Source organism: Eumetopias jubatus, unplaced genomic scaffold (genome assembly GCF_037043125.1).
Source record: "Eumetopias jubatus isolate StellerSeaLion01/CBP00866 unplaced genomic scaffold, mEumJub1_p1.0 scaffold_16, whole genome shotgun sequence".
In the NCBI taxonomy this organism is placed as follows: domain Eukaryota; kingdom Metazoa; phylum Chordata; class Mammalia; order Carnivora; family Otariidae; genus Eumetopias; species Eumetopias jubatus.
The window spans coordinates 79,742,072-79,761,668 of record NW_028274822.1 but is presented as its reverse complement, the minus strand read 5'-3'; the positions used below and the strand labels follow the sequence as shown (position 1 = coordinate 79,761,668).

Genomic DNA, 19,597 nt, shown 5'->3' with positions numbered 1-19,597 from the left:
AAAGTATCTCCTGGGGGACTGTTTCCAGAGCAACACGAGGGGGAAGTGGGGAAAGGCTCACTAACAGGTAGGGCGTGGACTATTATTCCAAGTTGGGAACCCAACTCTAAATCCCACCGTTGCTGCCAAGGTAGCCCCACTGGTCCTCTGCATCCTGCTCAACACACATTACTATTTTAGTCTGCTAACTAATCGCTCTTTTCTGCTCAGTTGTAACCTCCTGGAAAGTAGGGGTCATTTGCTCACCAGGGAATCCCTGCAGGACTTGGCACCATGTAGGCAAAAACGAATGACCCATGAATGAAGGAATGAATGAATGAAATAAAACTCAATCATCAAAGCCTCCCATCTGGCTTATAATGGTACAGAGTTACAGGTGGGGCCAGATTTCACTCTGGGATGGACAAAGGACTGGCCCCTGACCCAATAAGGAACATAGAAGAGCCCTGTTTAATAGGGTGGTCATGACTGTTCCGTGGCTACCTTCCAATTGGCATGCTGAGGCTACACACTTGGCCTTAAATAGCTTCTCCATCATGGCCTCTAGGTTCTGGAGGCATTTCTGTGGTCTCAGCTGTCCCTAGCCTTGCTCCCAACCTCTGCCTTGGCTTTCAAAGGTCTCACTGACTGCCTACCTCGGTGCAACCACTCCATGTGATGCTGGTGTCATGCCCCCAGACAGGCCCCCCATTATCTTAAATCAAAGTGCTGGGCAGCTGCCCTCAGGTTGCCATCCAGGAGCCAAAGCACAGTGGAGAAGGTGGCCCTGGGAGGAATTTGTATGTCTCCCCATTTATCACACTAAAAGGCTACATTTCAAATTCCATCAATGAGGTCAAATATCAAGATAGAGCGCGGTGCCTTCTCTTTCCAGAAATGGCACCACCCTGTGGAGCAAGTAGATTTGGGGCATTTAATTTGGCAACCAAGTGACATTCCCTCCCGGAAGGCTGGCGCCTGCAAGAGCAAAGCAAAGGGAGGGAAGCAGGAGAAGCGAAAAACTCAACATGATTACCACAAGGATAGATAAAAAGAAACCATAAATTTTACTTGATGAATGAAGTCTCTCGGGAAACCCTGCAGCGTCCTGTACGCGAGATGGGTGCTTATACCTAGGCACCTCAAACCCGAATCTAAGTCTCACATTTTTCCTTTTATCAGGGTAATAACAATCACTATAATTATGCGTTCAAGATACCAGCCCTATGCAAACTGTAGCATTTCACTTGTGAAGCATTCTGCGGTTTGCATAAACAACAGGCCTGTAGCATCATGCTGCTGGATGATTTGGGGAACGTGCATCTATGAGATAATCACAGTGCCATAAAACCACAGGGTGCCCTAAATAGTAGCTACAAAAATATGTTTACCAGCTTAAGGATGACCCTCTCCCTCCGGTTCTTTCTTACCTCTAGCTTAGTTTCACATTCTAAGTCACCTCCCCATCAAGAGAAGAACCATTTGTCCTAACCTATAGAATGAGGACTCTGGGAAAAGACAAGAAATCAGTATTCATCAAACATTCCACTTTTGATGGACTGATAGCAACTTTCCCAGAATGTTGTCTTGAGAAGCATTCTGAACTCATACCGGGGTCTGCGAGAAAATGCCTGCCCTTGGGACTGGAGGGGGAACGGCCAGCCTTAGACTTAGCAGATACACCAACCTTCCCTTTGGCCATTTGACCATAGTTGAACCAGGTCGAAATGGGTACTGAAATGTCTCCCCCGCCTCTGTACCCAGCCAACTCAAATACATCCCCATGAGGTCCCATTAAAATTTCACTTACTCACTTCTGCATGCCTTGGCATTGTTTCCTTCTACTCAGCAAAAATAAACACCCCCTTGTTCAAACATGTAAAGTGATCAAATGTGTAAATTATACATCTGCTTCTATTCTGGTACTTCCGATGCTGACCAGGGGGATCTGCCTCCACATTCATCACCATATCCCTATTCTTACCCCAGTGCCTGGTCCACAGTAGGGGCCTGGCAAATATTTGTTGGATTCATGTTCCATGTGAACAAATTCCATCATCTTCATCTCACCCTGAGAGTTTTAAAAACAATAAGGGGTATGGATATGTTTCCACAAAGGGGAGATTTCCAACAAGCTCATTGCAGAGTAGGAGGGCTCTCCCCTTCTAAGAACCAGGCTCCGCAGCTCAGAGGGAGGCATGGAAATTAACAAAGTGGAGAACCATAGGAGAAGCTTCACACCTCACCTGTAATGCAAACTCTTCCATCTACTACAACTCTTCCTCCTACCTCTGTGAACTTGTGTGTTTCATCCACTTTTGAAAGTTAAATCTGACCTTTTGTGGTAGGAAGATAACTTTGAGGTGGTACTTCCCAAACTTTATTCGTGGTCTGAACTGCTTTCCAAAGCTCTGCCATATCAAAGTACCACCTTATTTACTTACTGGTTCTTTAAACTGATTTATTATTATTATTATTATTATTATTATTATTATTATTATTATTATTTGCTAGTCTCTTAAGCACCAACTTCTAATAAATCCTGGATCTGATGTGTCAGCCACACTTTTTTTGAATAGCACTTAAATGCTGACATAATTTGAAAGGTTTCATGTTGTCCCATGTGCCTCCTAAAGTCATCTGGCCTGCCTCAGGGCTTGCAGTCCCAGAGTGTCCAAATCATGGCCCTAACGGATTTCTCCACAAACACAGATCAACAACATAGTAAAGCTGTGCCCTCTCCAAGGCTGTCCTCACCAGGGATTCAAACCCAAGTGTCTCTTGGGCAGAAGTCAACACTATCCGAGAAGCAGTAGGGTGCAGCAGTTACGGGATTTGGAGTCAGGGTTGCATCTGAACTCTGGCTCCCACTTAGTGGCTGCGACCCTAAGCAATTTCTCCATGTTCTCTGAGCCTCAGTCTCTCTGTGTGTAATATGGGGATAAAGACAACACCCACCTCACATGGGGTGCTATGGGAATTAAACAAGAAAATGTCTGAGGCATCACGGGCACTCACTAAATCACCGATGCTGATACTATTATTATTATTTAAAGATTTATTTATTTATTTTAGAGAAAGAACATCGGCGTGTGAGTGGGGGGAAGGGCAGAGGGAGAGGGAGAATCCTCAAGCAGACTCCCCGCTCAGCGCGGAGCCCAACGTGGGCTCGATCCCAGGACCCTGAGATCATGATCTCAGCTGAAATCAAGAGTCAGACACTCAACTGATGAGCCACCCAAGTGACCTGGATGCTGATATTATTATCAATACCCATTCATTTAACAAATGCATACAAAGTGTCCGTTGAATTCTTTCTGCTGAGAAAGACTGGCAGGACCCTGACAAAGGTAAGAGTGGTGGTGAAGACATTCTAGGGAATAAGACAGATGGACAACAACTGTAGGAGGCAGCTGGAGATCAGGCAAGGTGAACCATGGGGAGCCACCATCGGGGAGCTGGGAGCTGACATAAGCCCCCATCCCTGACCAGGGCACAGGATCAGGGAAGAGTCCCAGGAGGGAGTTTCGGCACATAGTTAGACTGCCATACTTGGGATTTGACTATTTAATAGAACCTGGCACAACCCAGCCCAGATGATAATAATGAAAGTGATAAACAAGGATAAGAAAGACAATAATATTAGCTCAGTGCAGATGACCTCCCAGCAGGCTGGACCTCAGCCACCTTCCCTCTGGGCAGCTCCTCTAGAAGAACCCCTGGTCTTGTCATCCATCTAGGATAAAGAGAAAGTAGTAAGGAGAGAAGGAAATCACTTTCCCCCTGTGGCTCTGAATACTTACCTGATGGTCAAAAGCAAAAGGCAAACAGGTGGCAACACCAGCCTTCTAAGACCATCTGATTTCATAGACTCTAGAAAAATCCACTAGGACCAAAATGTCTGCCCCAACCCCAGTCTTAGTGCCTGAGCCTTCCTTTGATCCTTGAAAGTGCTGCAATCTCAAAGAGATCCTCCCTCCCCCAAAATACAATTTTAATGTATTAAATAAATACATTGGCCCTGTAATTCCACTTTGAAGGATGCCTCTTAGAGAAACTCTTATACCTATGCACAAAGAAATACGTACAGGAATTTCTACTGCAACTCCACAGTTACAATAGTAAAGGCGGGGAAGCAACCAAGATGTCCATCAAAAGGAGAATCGTGCCATAAACAAAGGCACGTCCATACAATGGAATATTATACAGCAGATGAAAGTAAATGACTAGAAACTATGTGTGTATCACCATGAATAGATTCCAAAAATGTTGAGTGAAGAAAAGCAAGTAACAATGATATATCCATATTTATATACCAGTTATGAGAAAAGTTTAAAGCTTACAAAACAACACCTACCCATACACAGGAAGGACATCCTCTGAAGTGGGTTTGTAGCTGCCTCTGGGAAGAAGTAGCAGAAATGGGGGTGAGTTTTCAGGGGGATCTTCAACCTCACCTGTTAGTTGTTGTTGTTGGGGAAAAAACAGCAAAGCAAATAGGAAAAAACGTTCACATGCATTCATTCTGAGTAGCGGGACCTAAATGTCCATTCTATTAGTGATTGCATTTTTCTATATACTTTACAATTTCTCAGAAAATTACACCCCTCAGGGGACAACCCCTGAGGACTATTACTGTGAAGTAAGGGTCTGGGAACCAGAAAAGAAGAGATACTGCATGCCTTTGTGATAGCCAGCTGTGTTCTGGCAGAGCCTGCCTGCCCACTGCTACTAGAAAAAGATCAGGAGGTCTGAGGTTCTGTCAAGGGTTAGCACAGCATCATAATAGCAGTGATATTAATAAGAGCCAATGCTTACTTTGCACAATGCTAAGCTCTTTACAAATAGTATCTTATACATGAAAAAAAGAGAGAACACCTGCCTTCAGATAGAGATTCCACATCTTCTTGTGCCAGAAAATAAGGCAATGCTCAAAGAAAGACAAGAACATGTCTAAAGGATGCAGGAACCAGCTTGAAGGGGCTTCTGCTGGCCAGATGGAAGACAACTGAGCATCAGAATAAATAGAGACAGTAAAGGACTATAACCTACTGAACTAAGTAGGAATCCATGAGGCCACATGGATATAAACAAAGAAAGAAGGGGAAGTTTTTCCTTCTCAGTAGAAAGCCGACCAGCAAATATGGAAGAAATGATGGAATTAGAAATGACCATTTGGAAACCATCACAATAATACTTGATTCAGGCAAGAATCATCAGTGGATGTTAAAATCAGTGGTGGAATTTTGAGTAACAAAATATTTACATGGTTTCCAAGTATCTCCCCATTAGATACATACTAACCTCAATGGGTAAAATAGTTAACTATACAGTACAGAAATGGGCAGACACCACCTCCACCAAATGATCATAATTAGCAATACCAGTAATTCAAATCAACATGTATTTCCTGCTCTGATCACTTCTCTGCTAAAATTGTATAACCTGAATCTAATCATAAAGAAACATCAGACAAACCCAAATTGAGAAATGGTCTATAAAATAGAGCATGTCCCAGGGGCACTTCCTCATCAAAGGAAACTAAGGGGTCATGATAACGTGATTCGCCACATGATCTGCATTTTTCTTTTGCTCTGGGACAATTGAAACCTGAATAAAGTTACACAACTAGGAAGTGGTGAAGTCAGGATGCAAACCCAGGCCATCTGGCTCCAGAGTCCACGCCCTTACCCGTCCCATCCTCCAGTGTCCCCATGGACTTTGGGTGAGAATGAGCTGCAAGTCTGGTGCTTAGTCTGAATGAGCTTGGACAAAGCATGTTCCCTCTTAGAGCCTATTTCCTCACTTGCAAAATGGGATTAAATAAAATAAACCATGCAAAGTACCAGTATACAATAAGTGTTCAATAAGTGATGGCCATCATGCATATTATTAGAATTATCATTCAATCAACAAACCTTTCATTTAGTGGAAATGTATTGTGTACCAAGCTTAATGCAACCACATTAATGATGACCTGTTTTAGTTTGGGTCCCCTCAAAATCAGACCCTAAGAGAAATTTTGGGGTGCAAGCAGTATATTTGGGAGGTGATCCCAGGAAGTATGATGAAGTGGAGAGGCGAGGCAGGAAAGGAAGGAAAGCCCAGAAAGGATGCGATACGAGGGATGGGGTGGGGGTGCGGGTTGCGCCATCATGGGGCTGACCCCATGGGGCTCGGTCCCTCTGGGGACCCCCCAGGAAAGTGTATAGAACAGGAGACAGAGGCAGGTTCCAGAGAGGTAAAACTTCTCCACATATAATCAGATCAAATCTCACTGGAATAATATCTTCAGTTATTCCTTGTAAATAACAAGGTACTTCTGATGAAATACTGTGTTACCCAGCTCACAGCACACCTGACCACAACAGTTTCTGACAAAATAAGCACACTGCTGAGCTAATTTTTCATGCTGGAACTTCAGAGCTGCTATGTCAGTAGGAATGTGGTGATGAACGATGTCTCACTGGTGTTTTTATAAGCCTCTGGGGCAAATACAAGGAGATGGTTTTGATGCTATTTAGAAAGCCAGACTTATTTTAAATGGGTCTCTTTGGACACATCATAGGACTGACAGATTCAGCAGCTGGAGGGGAAGGATGAGGTCTCAGTGAGCGTAGAAGCCTATTCTTGCTCTAGACCTAGGAAAGTGGGCCTGGAATCTGGGAGAGGGGGCACTAGGTCAATAGCTGGCCAGGAAGATGGGGCTGTGGATAAAATTTTCTTATGCAAAATAGTAACACTACTTTAAAAAAAATCGATAAGCATAGATTTTACTGGAAATATTTAAAAATTATATTATATATAATATACATATTATATAGTAGTATATAGATTACAAAAGATCTCATTAAAGACCTCACCAATTCAAAATAAGAAACTCAGTGTGAATTGGTGACAAATCCACCTTATAAGATTTTTAAGGAGGGGCTCCTGGGTGGCTCAGTTGGTTAAGCGGCTGCCTTCGGCTCAGGTCATCATCCTGGAGTCCCGGGATCGAGTCCCTCATCGGGCTCCCTGCTCGGCGGGGAGCCTGCTTCTCCTTCTCACCCTCCTCCCTCTCATGCTCTCTGTCTCTCATTCTCTCTCTCAAATAAATAAATAAAATCTTAAAAAAAAAAAAAGATTTTTAAAGAGAAGCTATGGAAAAGAGTGAACACCACTTTTCGTCTTCTGCAAATGGGAATTTGACCTTGGCCTGATTCTCTAGGTCTGATCCTCTGAGCACCCCTAAAGTGGAAACATCAACTGTTTTAGCAGACTGCATTGCTCGTGGCAGAACTGCCTCTGGTTGGCAGATTGCATATGGACTGGAGTTCTCACCATGAAATTGAAATACCTCAGGAGGGATCCACAGCCTTGGGGACCCTTGAGCTGCATGACTGTTATAACTACGCATGTCCCCTGCAGGGCCCCTGGGAGCTACGTGGACGGAGCTGCTACAACAGCAACTGTGCCCTAAGTCCGGATGGCTCCCACACCTCCTTAGCATGGGTCTCATCACCTTGCTCTTGAAATGCCACTTGGAGGTGGGGGCAAGGAAGAGTAGCCCCTGAGGACCCACAGAAAAGATACCTGAGGGTACCCCATATCCTCCAAGTCAATCTAATACCAAGTGTGACCTAAAGTAATCTTATGTGTCTGAATGCTTAATTAGACCTAAAAGGACCCCTTGCGTGAGCATGGCAGAAGCCTTCCTTTTTATTTTTTATTTTTATTTATTTATTTTTAAAGATTTTATTTATTCATCTGAGACACAGAGATACAGAGAGAGAGAAAGCATGAGCAGGGAGAGAGGCAGAGGGAGAGGGAGAAGCAGGCTCCTTGCTGAGCCAGGAGCCCGATGTGGGACTCGATCCCAGGACTCTGGGATCATGACCTGAGCCGAAGGCAGACGCTTAACCATCTGAGCCACCCAGGCGTCCCAGAAGCCTTCCTTTTTAATGAATATACTATTCTATACAAACTAATCACTCCACTCGTGCCCTTACAAATCCATTAGAGTTTGTTGTAATAATCAGCACAATGATCTATAGGTATGTGTCAGTGAGTATCAGGGCTTGTAATTAGTTTTCTAAGACAAACAAAAAGATCCCTCCTGAAATCTTAAGTGCTTAATTAAGCTGTTGAGCAAAGCCTGTTCATACTAGCTACAAATGATAGAGCCCAGGCCATGGACAGATTCTGAATTCGCTGGAACCAGAATGAGGATGAGTGTGGGTCTCCTTCAGCCTGGTTGCCTTGCTCGCCGGCCACCTGAAGTTTTTCACATGCTCCCCCAGAAGAGCAGGGCTGCAACGTGTCATACCTAAACAACACAGAGGTCTGAGAGCAGAGGCGTGCACAAAGGCACCTTCCAGGTGTGCTTCGAGAAAACAGAAGAATTTCTAAAAGCGATAAAGTGGGAGAAGGTCGTAAATGGAATATTCATGTTTATGCAGGACTGACAAAGTCACGTCACATTAGTAAATGTATAGAGTATGGTTCTGATTATGAAGAAAGTAAACTAAATATATTATATATGCCCTATGCAAGGATTCCCAGCAAAGGATTCCTGCAGTTCTAGCCTCTCTCTATTGCAAGGGGAAGGGAGACCTTGACCTTGTATGGCCTACACTTTATATTGCCTGTATTTTCAAAATAAAGATGTGTCTAGAAACGACTTCTGTAATGAAAACAAAATTGTAATTGAAAATCACCTTTAAAAAAGATTTGCAAAAAAGGGAAGGGGTTCACAATGAAATTCCTCTTGAATACTGAGCTTCTCCCATGCATTTAAAATGGGATCCATGGGGCACCTGGTGGCTCAGTCGTTAAGCGGCTACCTTCGGCTCAGGTCATGATCCCAGGGTTCTGGGATCGAGCCCTGCATCGGGCTCCCTGTTCGGCAGGAAGCCTGCTTCTCCCTCTCCCACTCCCACTCCCCCTGCTTGTGTTCCCTCTCTCACTGTCTCTTTCTCTCTCTCTGTCAAATAAATAAATAAAATCTTTTAAAAATAAATAAATAAGCAAGTAAATAAACAAAATGGGATCCGTTTTCAGAAATCCAGCTTACCCTTTTGGATGCTCTGACAAGAGAAAGCAGGTGATTTGTGTCACAGGAGGGCAGACAGACGGATGAATGTGAAGACGTACCACTCCTAATGCACCTAAGAATTGTTAGGTTTTTCCTTTTTCCAATACGATGGCCATGGGATCCCTGGACTGAAGGTGAGGTGACCAGAATCCCTGGGATTGCATGGACTTAATTTTCCAAATGGCTGAAAGTAAGGAATCAATGCCAACTGATCCATGTAAGTGTGGCCCCAGAGCCAGAGGGAGAAAACTGGTAAGAACACTGGGGAGACTCTTGATAACCCCCAGTGTCTAAGTCTAACTGTATCTACAGGATTATATCCACAGAGCCATGTCAGTGTTTTTCAATCTTTTTTTGAGTATGATCCTTTAAGGAAACATTTTGGATTTTTGTCCTAATTGTCACCCCTAATGAAATTTTGATACCACAAACATACCATATGTCTGTTTATGTAAGTGGCTCTTTGGAGGGCCACAAACTATTGTAGTATCAGGTTGGGGGTTTTTCTGTTTTTAGTTTTTTGGTTTTTTTGCCTTCCTCCACCAGGAACTGATTTTGGTCCCCTGGGGATGATTTCAGCTCTGTTGAAGAAACACTCTGTATGTTTATGTCATGTGTATATACATTCTATACAAACACATACACATACATACACAGAAAACAAAGGACCAGCATATACTTTCCCCTTTCTTCATCAATTTCCTGTGTTGTCTCAATTTCCACAATAATCATGTGTTACTTTTAGCCGGGGGAGGGGGGGGCGGAGTCTTTCCCCCCACGTGTATATATGTGCGTATATGTGTGTGTGTGAATAATGCCATGTAAGTAAAACCACACACTTAAATGTAAAAAAAAAAAAAAGGAAAGGAAAAGAAGAAAGTAAATAGGACTTTGAGAATGAATACTAGGCAGAAAAAATGGTTTTGACTAAGATCAGTCATAGCAGTTCTGATATTTTCCAGCATACCAAGGCTCCCAATGGAGGTGAGAGATGTGCTATGGCTAATATTTTCTTTTCTTGCCATGCTTTCTTCTAGAAATGCCTGTGGTATACTATTAGGGACAGGCTTGGAACCCAAACAGACCATCTGATACACACCACCATGGATATGCCGAGGGTAAAGGATCTAAAACCTAGCCTTCCTCCAGCCTGAAACCTACTAGGGTGTTGGGGCTTGAAAACTCACAAGAATCAATGGTCTTGAGAGACTCAGATCTGTTCAGAAAGTCCTGTGACTTCTGAAACTCTGCTTTATCCATTAAAGGGCAATAAAGGTAGACTTAGGACAGCCAAGTTGGCAACAAAGAACCAGGCCCAGCAAGGGTACAGGGTTGAAAAAGAGAAGAAACCAGACATGAAACAGACTAATGAAACCAGAATGAGGTGAGTAATTCAGGATAAAGGGCTGGCTTCTCAAACCTTCTCACCTAATCCCTGATGGGGTTTCTTCTAGCATCAAAGCCGTCCAGAGTAGAAAGAGCCGCCAGAGTAAGAATAACACACACACACACACACACACACACACACACACACACACGCACACACACAAATATATGTGTGTGCGTGTGTGTGTTTCATAAAACAACTCTAATAGTTAGCCTCACTACATGTAATACATCCCAATATCTAGCCGAGGCTATTCTATTTCATTTCCTTAATGCTGGTTGCAGCTCATTAAAATGGTGCCACCATCCACAAATGGCTCATGACCACGGATTCAATAGCACACACGTATTCAACCCCTCTGGTTCACAGATGAGGAAACTAAGACTCGGATTAAACCCAAGGTCACAAGGCTACTCCCTTGCAGAACCAGGACTAGCTCAGACCAAGGCAAATGTTGGCTGTTCTCAGTCTACTTACTGGAACTCAACTCAACTAATGTGTCTCTGAAAACCCTTCCCTAATTCGGTTGAATTTCTTCCCCTGCTTCCCCTGCCCATACAGCCCAAAGTGCCATTGTCTCTGTCATGGATTTTTTTTTTAATTCCCAAAGGCCAGGTACCCTAAAATCCCTGTGGATCTAATGACTGAGTCCAAAGCCAAGTGGTCACACTGCATCTCTACATCATGAACCTGACCACTCTGCTGCTTCCATGCCATGAATCTCAGCATCCTGTGAAGTGAGCCAGGAGAAGTACCTTCTTCAAGGAAGTGGTGAACTTGCTAAATTGGACAGAAGAACCCTGATGGACAAAGCTGAACTTGGCCTAAATCCTGATAGACAATTTCTAAAACAGCTGATGGTAGACGAGTCGATTTGGAAGGCCTTGAAAAAGTAGGTGATTCAACCCTATCCAGACAAAGTAAATCCCTCAGGGGTCTGGGGAAAGGCTCACATTTAAAGTGTAATACTGGCATAAAAATAGACACATAGGCCGATGGAACAGAATCAAAGGCCCAGAAATAAACCCAAGTATATGTGGTCAACTAATATTTGACAAGGGAGCCAAGAACACTCAAAGAGGAAGGATAATGTCTTCAATAAATGGCATTGGATAACTGAATATTCACAAGCAAAAGAACAGAACTGGATCCCTACCTTATACCATTTACAAAAATTAGCTCAAAATGAATTAAAGAGTTAAACATAAGTCCTGAAAGCATAACTCTGAGAAGAAACCATAGGGGAAAAGCTCCTTGGTGACTTCTTTGGATATGATAACCAGAAGTACAAGCAACAGAAGCAAAAATCAACAGATGGAACGATACCAAACTAAAAAGCTTCCGCACAGCAGAAAAGAAAAGAAAAAGCAACCTATGGAGCGGGAGAAAATATTTGCCAATCTGATAAGGCATTAATATCCAAATTATATAAGAAACTCTTACAACTCAATAGCAAAAAGTCATCATCATCTGATTTTTAAATGGGCAGAGAACCTGAATAGACATTTTTTCCAAAGAAGACATACAAATGGCCAACAGATCCATGAAAAGCTGCTCAACATCACTCATCATCAGGGACATGGAAATCAAAACCGCAATGAGACAACACCTCACTCCTATTAGAATGGGTATTATCAAAAAGACAAGAGATGATAAGTTCTGGTAGGGATGTGAAGAAAAGGGAACCCTCGTGCACCACCGGTGGGAATGTAAATTGGTGCAACAACTATGGAAAACAGTATGGAGGTTCCTCAAAAAAATTAAAATAGAACTACCCTATGATCTAGCCATTCTACTTCTGGGTATAGATACAGAGGAGATGAAATTGCCATCTGGAAGAGACATCTGCACCCCCTTGTTCACTGCAGCATTATTCATAGTACCCAACACATGGAAGCAACCTAAGCGTCTGTCGACGGATGAATGGATAAAGAAAATGTTACACACACACTTACACACACAATGGAATATTATTCAGCCATAAAAAGGAAGGAAATCTTGCCATTTGCAACAACATGGATGGACCTTGAGGGGCATTATGCTGAGTGAAATCGGTCAGACAGAGAAAGACAAATACCGCATGATCTCACTTATATGTAGAATCTAAAAACATCAAACAGAAACAGAGAATCAAAGGTGGTTGCCCGGGGTTGGGGGCTGAGGGAAATGGGGAGATGTGGGCTAAAAGATGAAAAGTTCTAGTTATAAGATGAATAAGTTTTGGGGATCTAGTGCCCAGCCTAGTGACTATAGTTAACAATACCGTATTACATACTTGGAAGTTGCTAAGAGAATAAATCTTAAATATGCTCACCACAAAAAAAAAATCCTGTGAGGTGATGGAGGTGTTAACTAACCTTATCGTGGTAATCATTTTGCAATACCTCTGTGTGTTAAATCATCATCTTGCACACCTTAAATGTACATAATATTATATGTCGATAAAGCTAGAGAAAGCCCCTAAAGGTCAGCCTCTCTCACTTCACCCCTTCCTTATAGAGCAAAGATCATGTGTCCATAGAGCCTTCTTTCAAGTTCCATAACTCCTGGGGGTCAGCACAGGGAGGGGTGAGGGAGATGCGCAGTTGGGAGAAACCACAGCCTCAGACCATGAGTGACCATCATATGTGATCATGCCTTCCACCTTGAAGACCTTCCCGGTGCCTTATAAGGGAGAATCATTCTCTACAGCACGGCTTCTGACAGAGCAAACTACAGCCTGGGGCACCAAACTCAGCCAGGCCCCTATTTTTTTTTTTTTTTTACAAATAAAGTTTTATTGGAACATCGCCATGTCCATTCATTTACCTGTTGTCCACGGCTGCTTCTGCTCCATTGGGAGGGGTGCAGACCACATGGCCCACCAAACCTAAAATATTCACTATCTGGCCCTCTACAGAAAAAGTTTGCCAACCCCTAGCTTTCCTAACTCTTTGTTGCTGTTGTTGTAAATGTGGGTACCTCATGTAAGTGAATTCATACATAAGTGGATCCTTTTGTGATTGGCTTCTTCTACTTGGCATACTGGTTTTGAGATTCATCCACGTTGAAGCCTGTGTCAGAATTTCATTTCTGTTGACGGGTGAATAATATCTCACTGGCTAGAGTGGGCACATTGTGTTTACCCTTCCATCCGCCGACGGACACTTGGGCTGTTTCCACTTTGGAGCTGCTGTGAAGAGTTCTGCCTCCTAATTCTTGAGTCTCCTCCTGCATCACTTGCCTTGGTCCCTCAGCCATAGAGGCCTTCTGTCACCTTCTGTCAATTCCTCAGATGTATGGTGCCCCCTTCTACCTCTCGGCCAGATACTCCCCATGGCCTCCACCTCTACCCTTCACCCTCTTAACCCCTCCTTAGCCTTCAGTCTAAGCATCACTTCTGGGAACTCTCCAGGACCAGACTCTCCCTAGTCCCCCCACTCACCTCCCTGCCAGCTCAAACTCGATCAGCTCCACCTGGTCATAAGCTCTGATGGTGCCCTGCACTGCATCTTTAGAGCCTCTAACACTGTAATTACTGGACACAATCTTATAATATTTATGTGTGGTTATTTGATTAATGTCAGACTTCACGAGACCAAGGCTATATCTTTGCTTCCCGCTATACCCCCACTGACTAGCCCAGAGCCGAGAACAAACCACATTTCATCAGTTCTAAGACAGACATATTTTTCACATTTATCTCAGGATGCAACTTATAATCAATGTCTTAGATCCACCTGCATAGGATGATGAGAACTCACGAGATACTGGCTCAAACAGTGGAGACCCTTGCAGGGAGGTGTTACTCTGAACCCCCCGAGGGGGTGACTGACGGCAACAGGAGGGGTCAGGTGTGAGTCCCAGTGGGTTCTGGGACCGTGTCGCAAAAGTAACAGATGACAGCCACATGGGCTCTCTATTGCTTGAGACAGGAGGAAGGGAGAAGATCTGAGATTGGGGCAGGCCCCCTGAATCCCTCTGCATACCTGCCCAGGACAGAGAGCCAGCTCTGGATAAATGCCCGAGTCAAAGGTAAATGGGTACAACTACAGGGGTGAGGGTCTGAAAATCCCTGAGAGCTTTTGCAATGTCACAGGAAGCCAAAGTGAAGATCAGGTTCAGCCAGGGCCTCTGCACTTTGTTTCCTGCAGGAGCCTGGGCCAGACACTCTGTCTCTGGCTGGCCTCAGCCCTCCACATGGGCCTTCACGTGCTAGAAATGCAATGGAACTCTCCCCACTGCTCCCCCACACCCTAGCTGCAGGGATCCCAGAGCAGGGGTCCAGGGCTCTGACACACAACAGGTGCGAAACTCAGACTCCTTATTGTGTCTCCTAGTGAGATTATAAATTATCATTTTATGTTCTATGCCTTAATGGCAATTTTGTTCAAGTGTAAATATTTAAAACATGCTACCCACTTTTGGAGGCCTGTTTAGCATTTCTTCCATTTTCAATACACTGAGAACCTCAGAAGAATACAAGGGACCCGGGCCACCATCAGCCTCCACTGGGCCCTGCAGAGAGCTTCCCCATCCCTCCTGCAAGCCAATATGTAGCTATAGGTACTGTGTCACCCTCTGCTGGCAGCAAGACGCCCCCAAACCAGAGCCAGGCACACATTGCACCCCACTTTGATGATGGTCCCCCCCGGGCGCCTACACGCCCACCCTAAGCTTCTGTATGAAATCCTTTGCTCTGATAGTCTAGTTCCCCACTCTCTGACCCACTCCCAACCCCAAGCAGACCCGGACATGCCTTTTCATTATAAACACTAGCATGTTCCCCGAAATGCTGCCCAGTACAGGCCCCACGGGGCCATTGCCCACTTAGAATGCAGGGAGTCTGAATTGAAATGAGCTGAATTCCAAAGCCCTCATAAGGAAAAAAGAATGCAAAATATTTCAGTGTTAATATTTTATATTGATTCTATGTTGCAATGGTAATATCTTTCCATATTGGGTTAAATGACACATATTATAAAAATATCACTTGTTTCTTTTCACTCTCTCTAATGCAATACTAGAAAATATAAGGTTAGGTATGCAGCTCACAGCCTCTTTCCAGGGGCAACACTAAGACAGAGTTGGCAGGAGGAAGCTTTCCCTGCCCAAGGGCCTGATGGCAAATATTTTTGGCTTTGCAGGGGGACCCAACTCAGCCATGGGGCAGGAAAGTAGCCACAGACAACGAACCTAGGAAGGAACCTGACTGCATGGCAAGAAATGCAGATTTGGCGTCTAGGCGATAGTTTACTGACTCCTGCTTTAGAGAATCTATCTCATAAAAAGGGTCATTTCTGGAAAGTGCTATTCATTTTCTCATTGGCCTTCCGTGAAAAGCCACCTCTCATTCAACTGAAGAAAGAAAACACAAGTGCATTTGAGGCTCCCCTAACCTGGGGTGGTCCTGGGGCCATGAAGCAGCCCCTGACGGCCCCCAGGGCTCAGCGGGCGCAGGGCACCCACCAAACACACTTACTTGGGTGTGTGGGCCTCATCCACACGGTGACCCAGCTGAAATTCATGGGACTTGCTTCGATGCAGGGCCGTGAAACCTGGAATCAAGTGGATCAGCTTCCGGGAGGAGGGCGGTGGGGTCCCCGGGGGCTTCAGCTTGTTCTTCCTCCTCATGGGTGGTGTACCAGGTGGGGTCACGGTGGTGACGATATTGGGGGTGCGCGGTGGGGTGCGGACAGCATGCCGCTGCCGGGGCGACGGGGGCAGGGAACGGTGGCCTGACTCCAGTGGTGGTGGCGGGCACAGACCCGGGTAGGCATCCACGCTGAGCCTGTCCACATGCGTGTACACGGGGGCCCCGGGCGAGGGGCTGGCATGACAGTAGCGCTGGACACACTTGGTCTGGACCCTGGGGCTCTGGGGGAGGTGCGTGCGGATCCACGGGGTGGGCTCCGGGGGGCACACAGGGTTGTTTTCCTTCCCTGTTTCCGTGGTGGGCCACTGGATGGTCCAGTCTTGTTTGGAAAGGTTGCCTCCTAAGTTGGAACAAAGGAGCAGAGAGACAACAGATAAGCCACGAGAAAGCACCTTACAGTGTATGCACGTTATAGCAAGTACACCTTACAGCATACGCACATTACATCCTATACACGCTGCACTGTGTATGCACATTACACATTATGCACCTTACAGCGTGTGCACATTACATCTTATACACACTGCACTGTGCATGCACATTACACATTATGCACCTTACAGCATGTGCACATTACATCCTATACACGCCGCACTGTGTATGCACATTACACATTATGCACCTTACAGCGTGTGCACATCTTATACACGCCGCACTGTGCATGCACATTACACCATGCGCACACTACACTGCATAGTCATTTACATACATTCATCTCCCCTTGGCCCCTCCAAAAAGAGAATGAAACCCCTTTGCTGACCCTCTCACCATAATCCCCGTTCAGCAGCTTGGCCCCCCCACTCCCCTGTGGTTGTGGAGCCCACAATTCAAATGTCCAGAAAAGCAAAGGAGTTAATTCTCACCTTTTGAGCTTCCAAGGATCCTACTTCCAGCAGTTTCAAGGTGATTTAAAGGATTTTCAAGGATAACCTTTCCCTTACAATGCAATTTTACTGCTAGCCCTTACATGAGATACGTGAATTCTGCAGAAGTCAAGTTTGCCCCCAGTCACTCCCTGACCACTTATTCAGCCACTGCATACTTCTCCTGGATCTGCTGTTGCCATGGGCTCAGGCACACCTTCATCCAACAGTTTCTGAATGCGCCAGGCACTATGCTCAAGAAAGGCCCAGCAGATCACACACAGGCCAGGCTCTCTGATACCCTAGACTTAACATTCTGCTGCAGGAGAGAAATAATAGATAACAAAACATGCTCACAAAAGGATTTCAGAGGAGGATGAGTACCTGAGTGCCGGGGGGAAAGGGGGGGGTGCAGAATAGACATAAGAGAATTGGCAATGGTGAATGGTTACCAGGCTGCGGGGTGTGCCAACCACAGAACACTACACAGCGTGAAAAGGAATGAACTATTGAGCACACATATACTGGCTGACTTTCCGGACAACTATGCTGAGCAGACAAAGCCTGGTGACTTTCCAGACAACTATGCGGAGCAGACAAAGCCTGGTGAGTTTCCCAGACATATGCTGAGCAGACAAAGCCAACCCCAGGTTACATATTGGAAGATTCCATTCACATTCCATTTTTGAAATGACCACGTTTTAGAAGTGGAGGACAGATTGGTGGTTGCCAGGGTTTAGGGATGGAGGACACAGGCAGGAGGGAGGTGGGTGTGGCCATGAAAGGACAAACGCAAGGGACACTTGTAGTGTTGGAACTGTCCAGTGTCTTCATCGGGGTGAAGGATACGTGAACCTACCCAGGTGATAAAATTGCATAGAAGTAAACACACACACACACACACACACACACACACACACACACACACACACAGGAGTACTTGTAAAGCTGGGGAAACCTGCATGGTATTTGGAGGTGGGGCCTTGGGGAGGTGACTGGGTGAAGATGAGGTGGGGCAGGCGGAGCCCTCATGATGGGATTGGTGCCCTTACACAGAGACGAACACACAGGAGGTCCCCGGAAAGAAAGGCCACGTGAGACCGCAACGGTGGCTCTCTAGAAACCAGGAAGACCCTCAACAAGAACCAAATCTGCAAGCACCTTGATCTTGGACTTCCAGCCTCCAGCACTGTGAGAAGTAATGTCTGTTGTTCAAGCCCCCCAGCCTGTGGTATTTGTTAGAGCAGCCTGAACAGACGGTAACAGGATCGCTCTGTATTATTTCTTACAACGGCATGTCAATCTACAATTAGCTCCATAAAAATTTTAACTGAAAAAAATTAAAAATAAAAGCCTTGGGGGCGGGGCTGACTTTAGGTAGGGTGCTCAGCCTCCTAAAGAAGTGACATTTAAGCTGGCATCGAGGACAAGAAGGGGATCGGATCACCAAGAGCCAAGGACAGAGCATGGCAGGTGTGGGGTGAGGGGAGGGGGAGGCCCAGGCCAAAGGCATACGGGCAGGAAGGGACATTTTTTTATTTTTTAAGTCTTGCAACAGTTTATTAGGGAAAAAATGGAAGTATTAAAACAATCCCCACTGGGGGCACCTGGGCAATTCAGTCGGTTAAGCATCTGCCTTCTGCTCAGGTCAGGATCCCAGGCTCCTGGGATTAGCCCTGCATCGCACTGGGCTCCCTACTCCGGGAGCAGCTCTTAAATAAACAAAATCTTAAAAAAAAAAAAAAAAATCCCCACTGTCTGAATGCAACTTGGGGTTTTCAGCCCCGGTATAAGTTAAACCAAAAAATAAAAATTTAAAAACCCAATTGTGCATGAATATTTTTCACTCCTTTGCCATACTGGAAGGGCACATACCAGCGTGGCCTACATGCACAGGCTCCGTGCTAAGAAGCATAAGCGTCCAATAATACCAAGTGGACAGGCTCCAAACCCATCTAAGTTAGGGTAAGCACTTTCCTGGGTCCCTTTTCAGGGTGCCTTCTCGAAGGCAGTGTGCCCAAGGCGTGGTGACAATGGGATGAGTGGCTCAAGGAGAGGCCAAAGGGACAGGCGAGGGACAGGCCACCAGGACCACAGGCCAAAGTGCAGTGTGGCTTTTACGCCAAGGTCAGTGGGAAGCCAGTAAGAATTTTGATATGAAGTTCCCTTCTCAAAGATCCTGCGTGGACACAGAGAGCCCATGAAGGGTTTTGCAGGGCTCCAGGCAAGAGATGACGCTGGTCCCCACAGGGGTGGTCGCAGCAAAGATGGAGAGAAGTTGGTGGGAATCACTGCGTGACAAAGCAGGACCTGGCGGAAGGTGACTGAGTGGGCCCTCCGATCACGGACCAAGGAAGCGACGAGGGACAGAAACAAATTCCAGCTCCCGGCCGACTAGCAATAACCATAATAATTACTATAAGGACCATAACAAGAGCTAATTTATAGAACATTTGACAGTTTACAAAGTGCTTTCATGAACACTGACTCACTGCCCCATTTTTAATTAAAACTACTCATTTGGTTATTATATCTTCATTACAGAAAAATTAGAAAACTCAGATAAGGAAAAAGGCAATGTTGGTCCACAGCCTAACCACCATCCCTATTAATGTTTGGCTGTGGAGCCTGCCAGATGGTTTTCTGTGCATCTTTTT

The 19,597-nt window shown here is 45.3% G+C and overlaps 1 protein-coding gene across 2 annotated transcripts in view; it reads right to left on the bottom strand.

Moving 5' to 3' along the window:
• KSR2 (kinase suppressor of ras 2) overlaps positions 1–19,597 on the bottom strand; it is a 403,757-nt gene that overhangs the window by 230,909 nt on the left and 153,251 nt on the right. For both annotated transcript variants that reach the window (XM_088019751.1, XM_028116658.2), the window contains exon 4: positions 15,904–16,417. In XM_088019751.1, the coding sequence (XP_087875877.1) occupies positions 15,904–16,417 (514 nt within the window). The remainder of the gene's footprint in view (positions 1–15,903; positions 16,418–19,597) is intronic.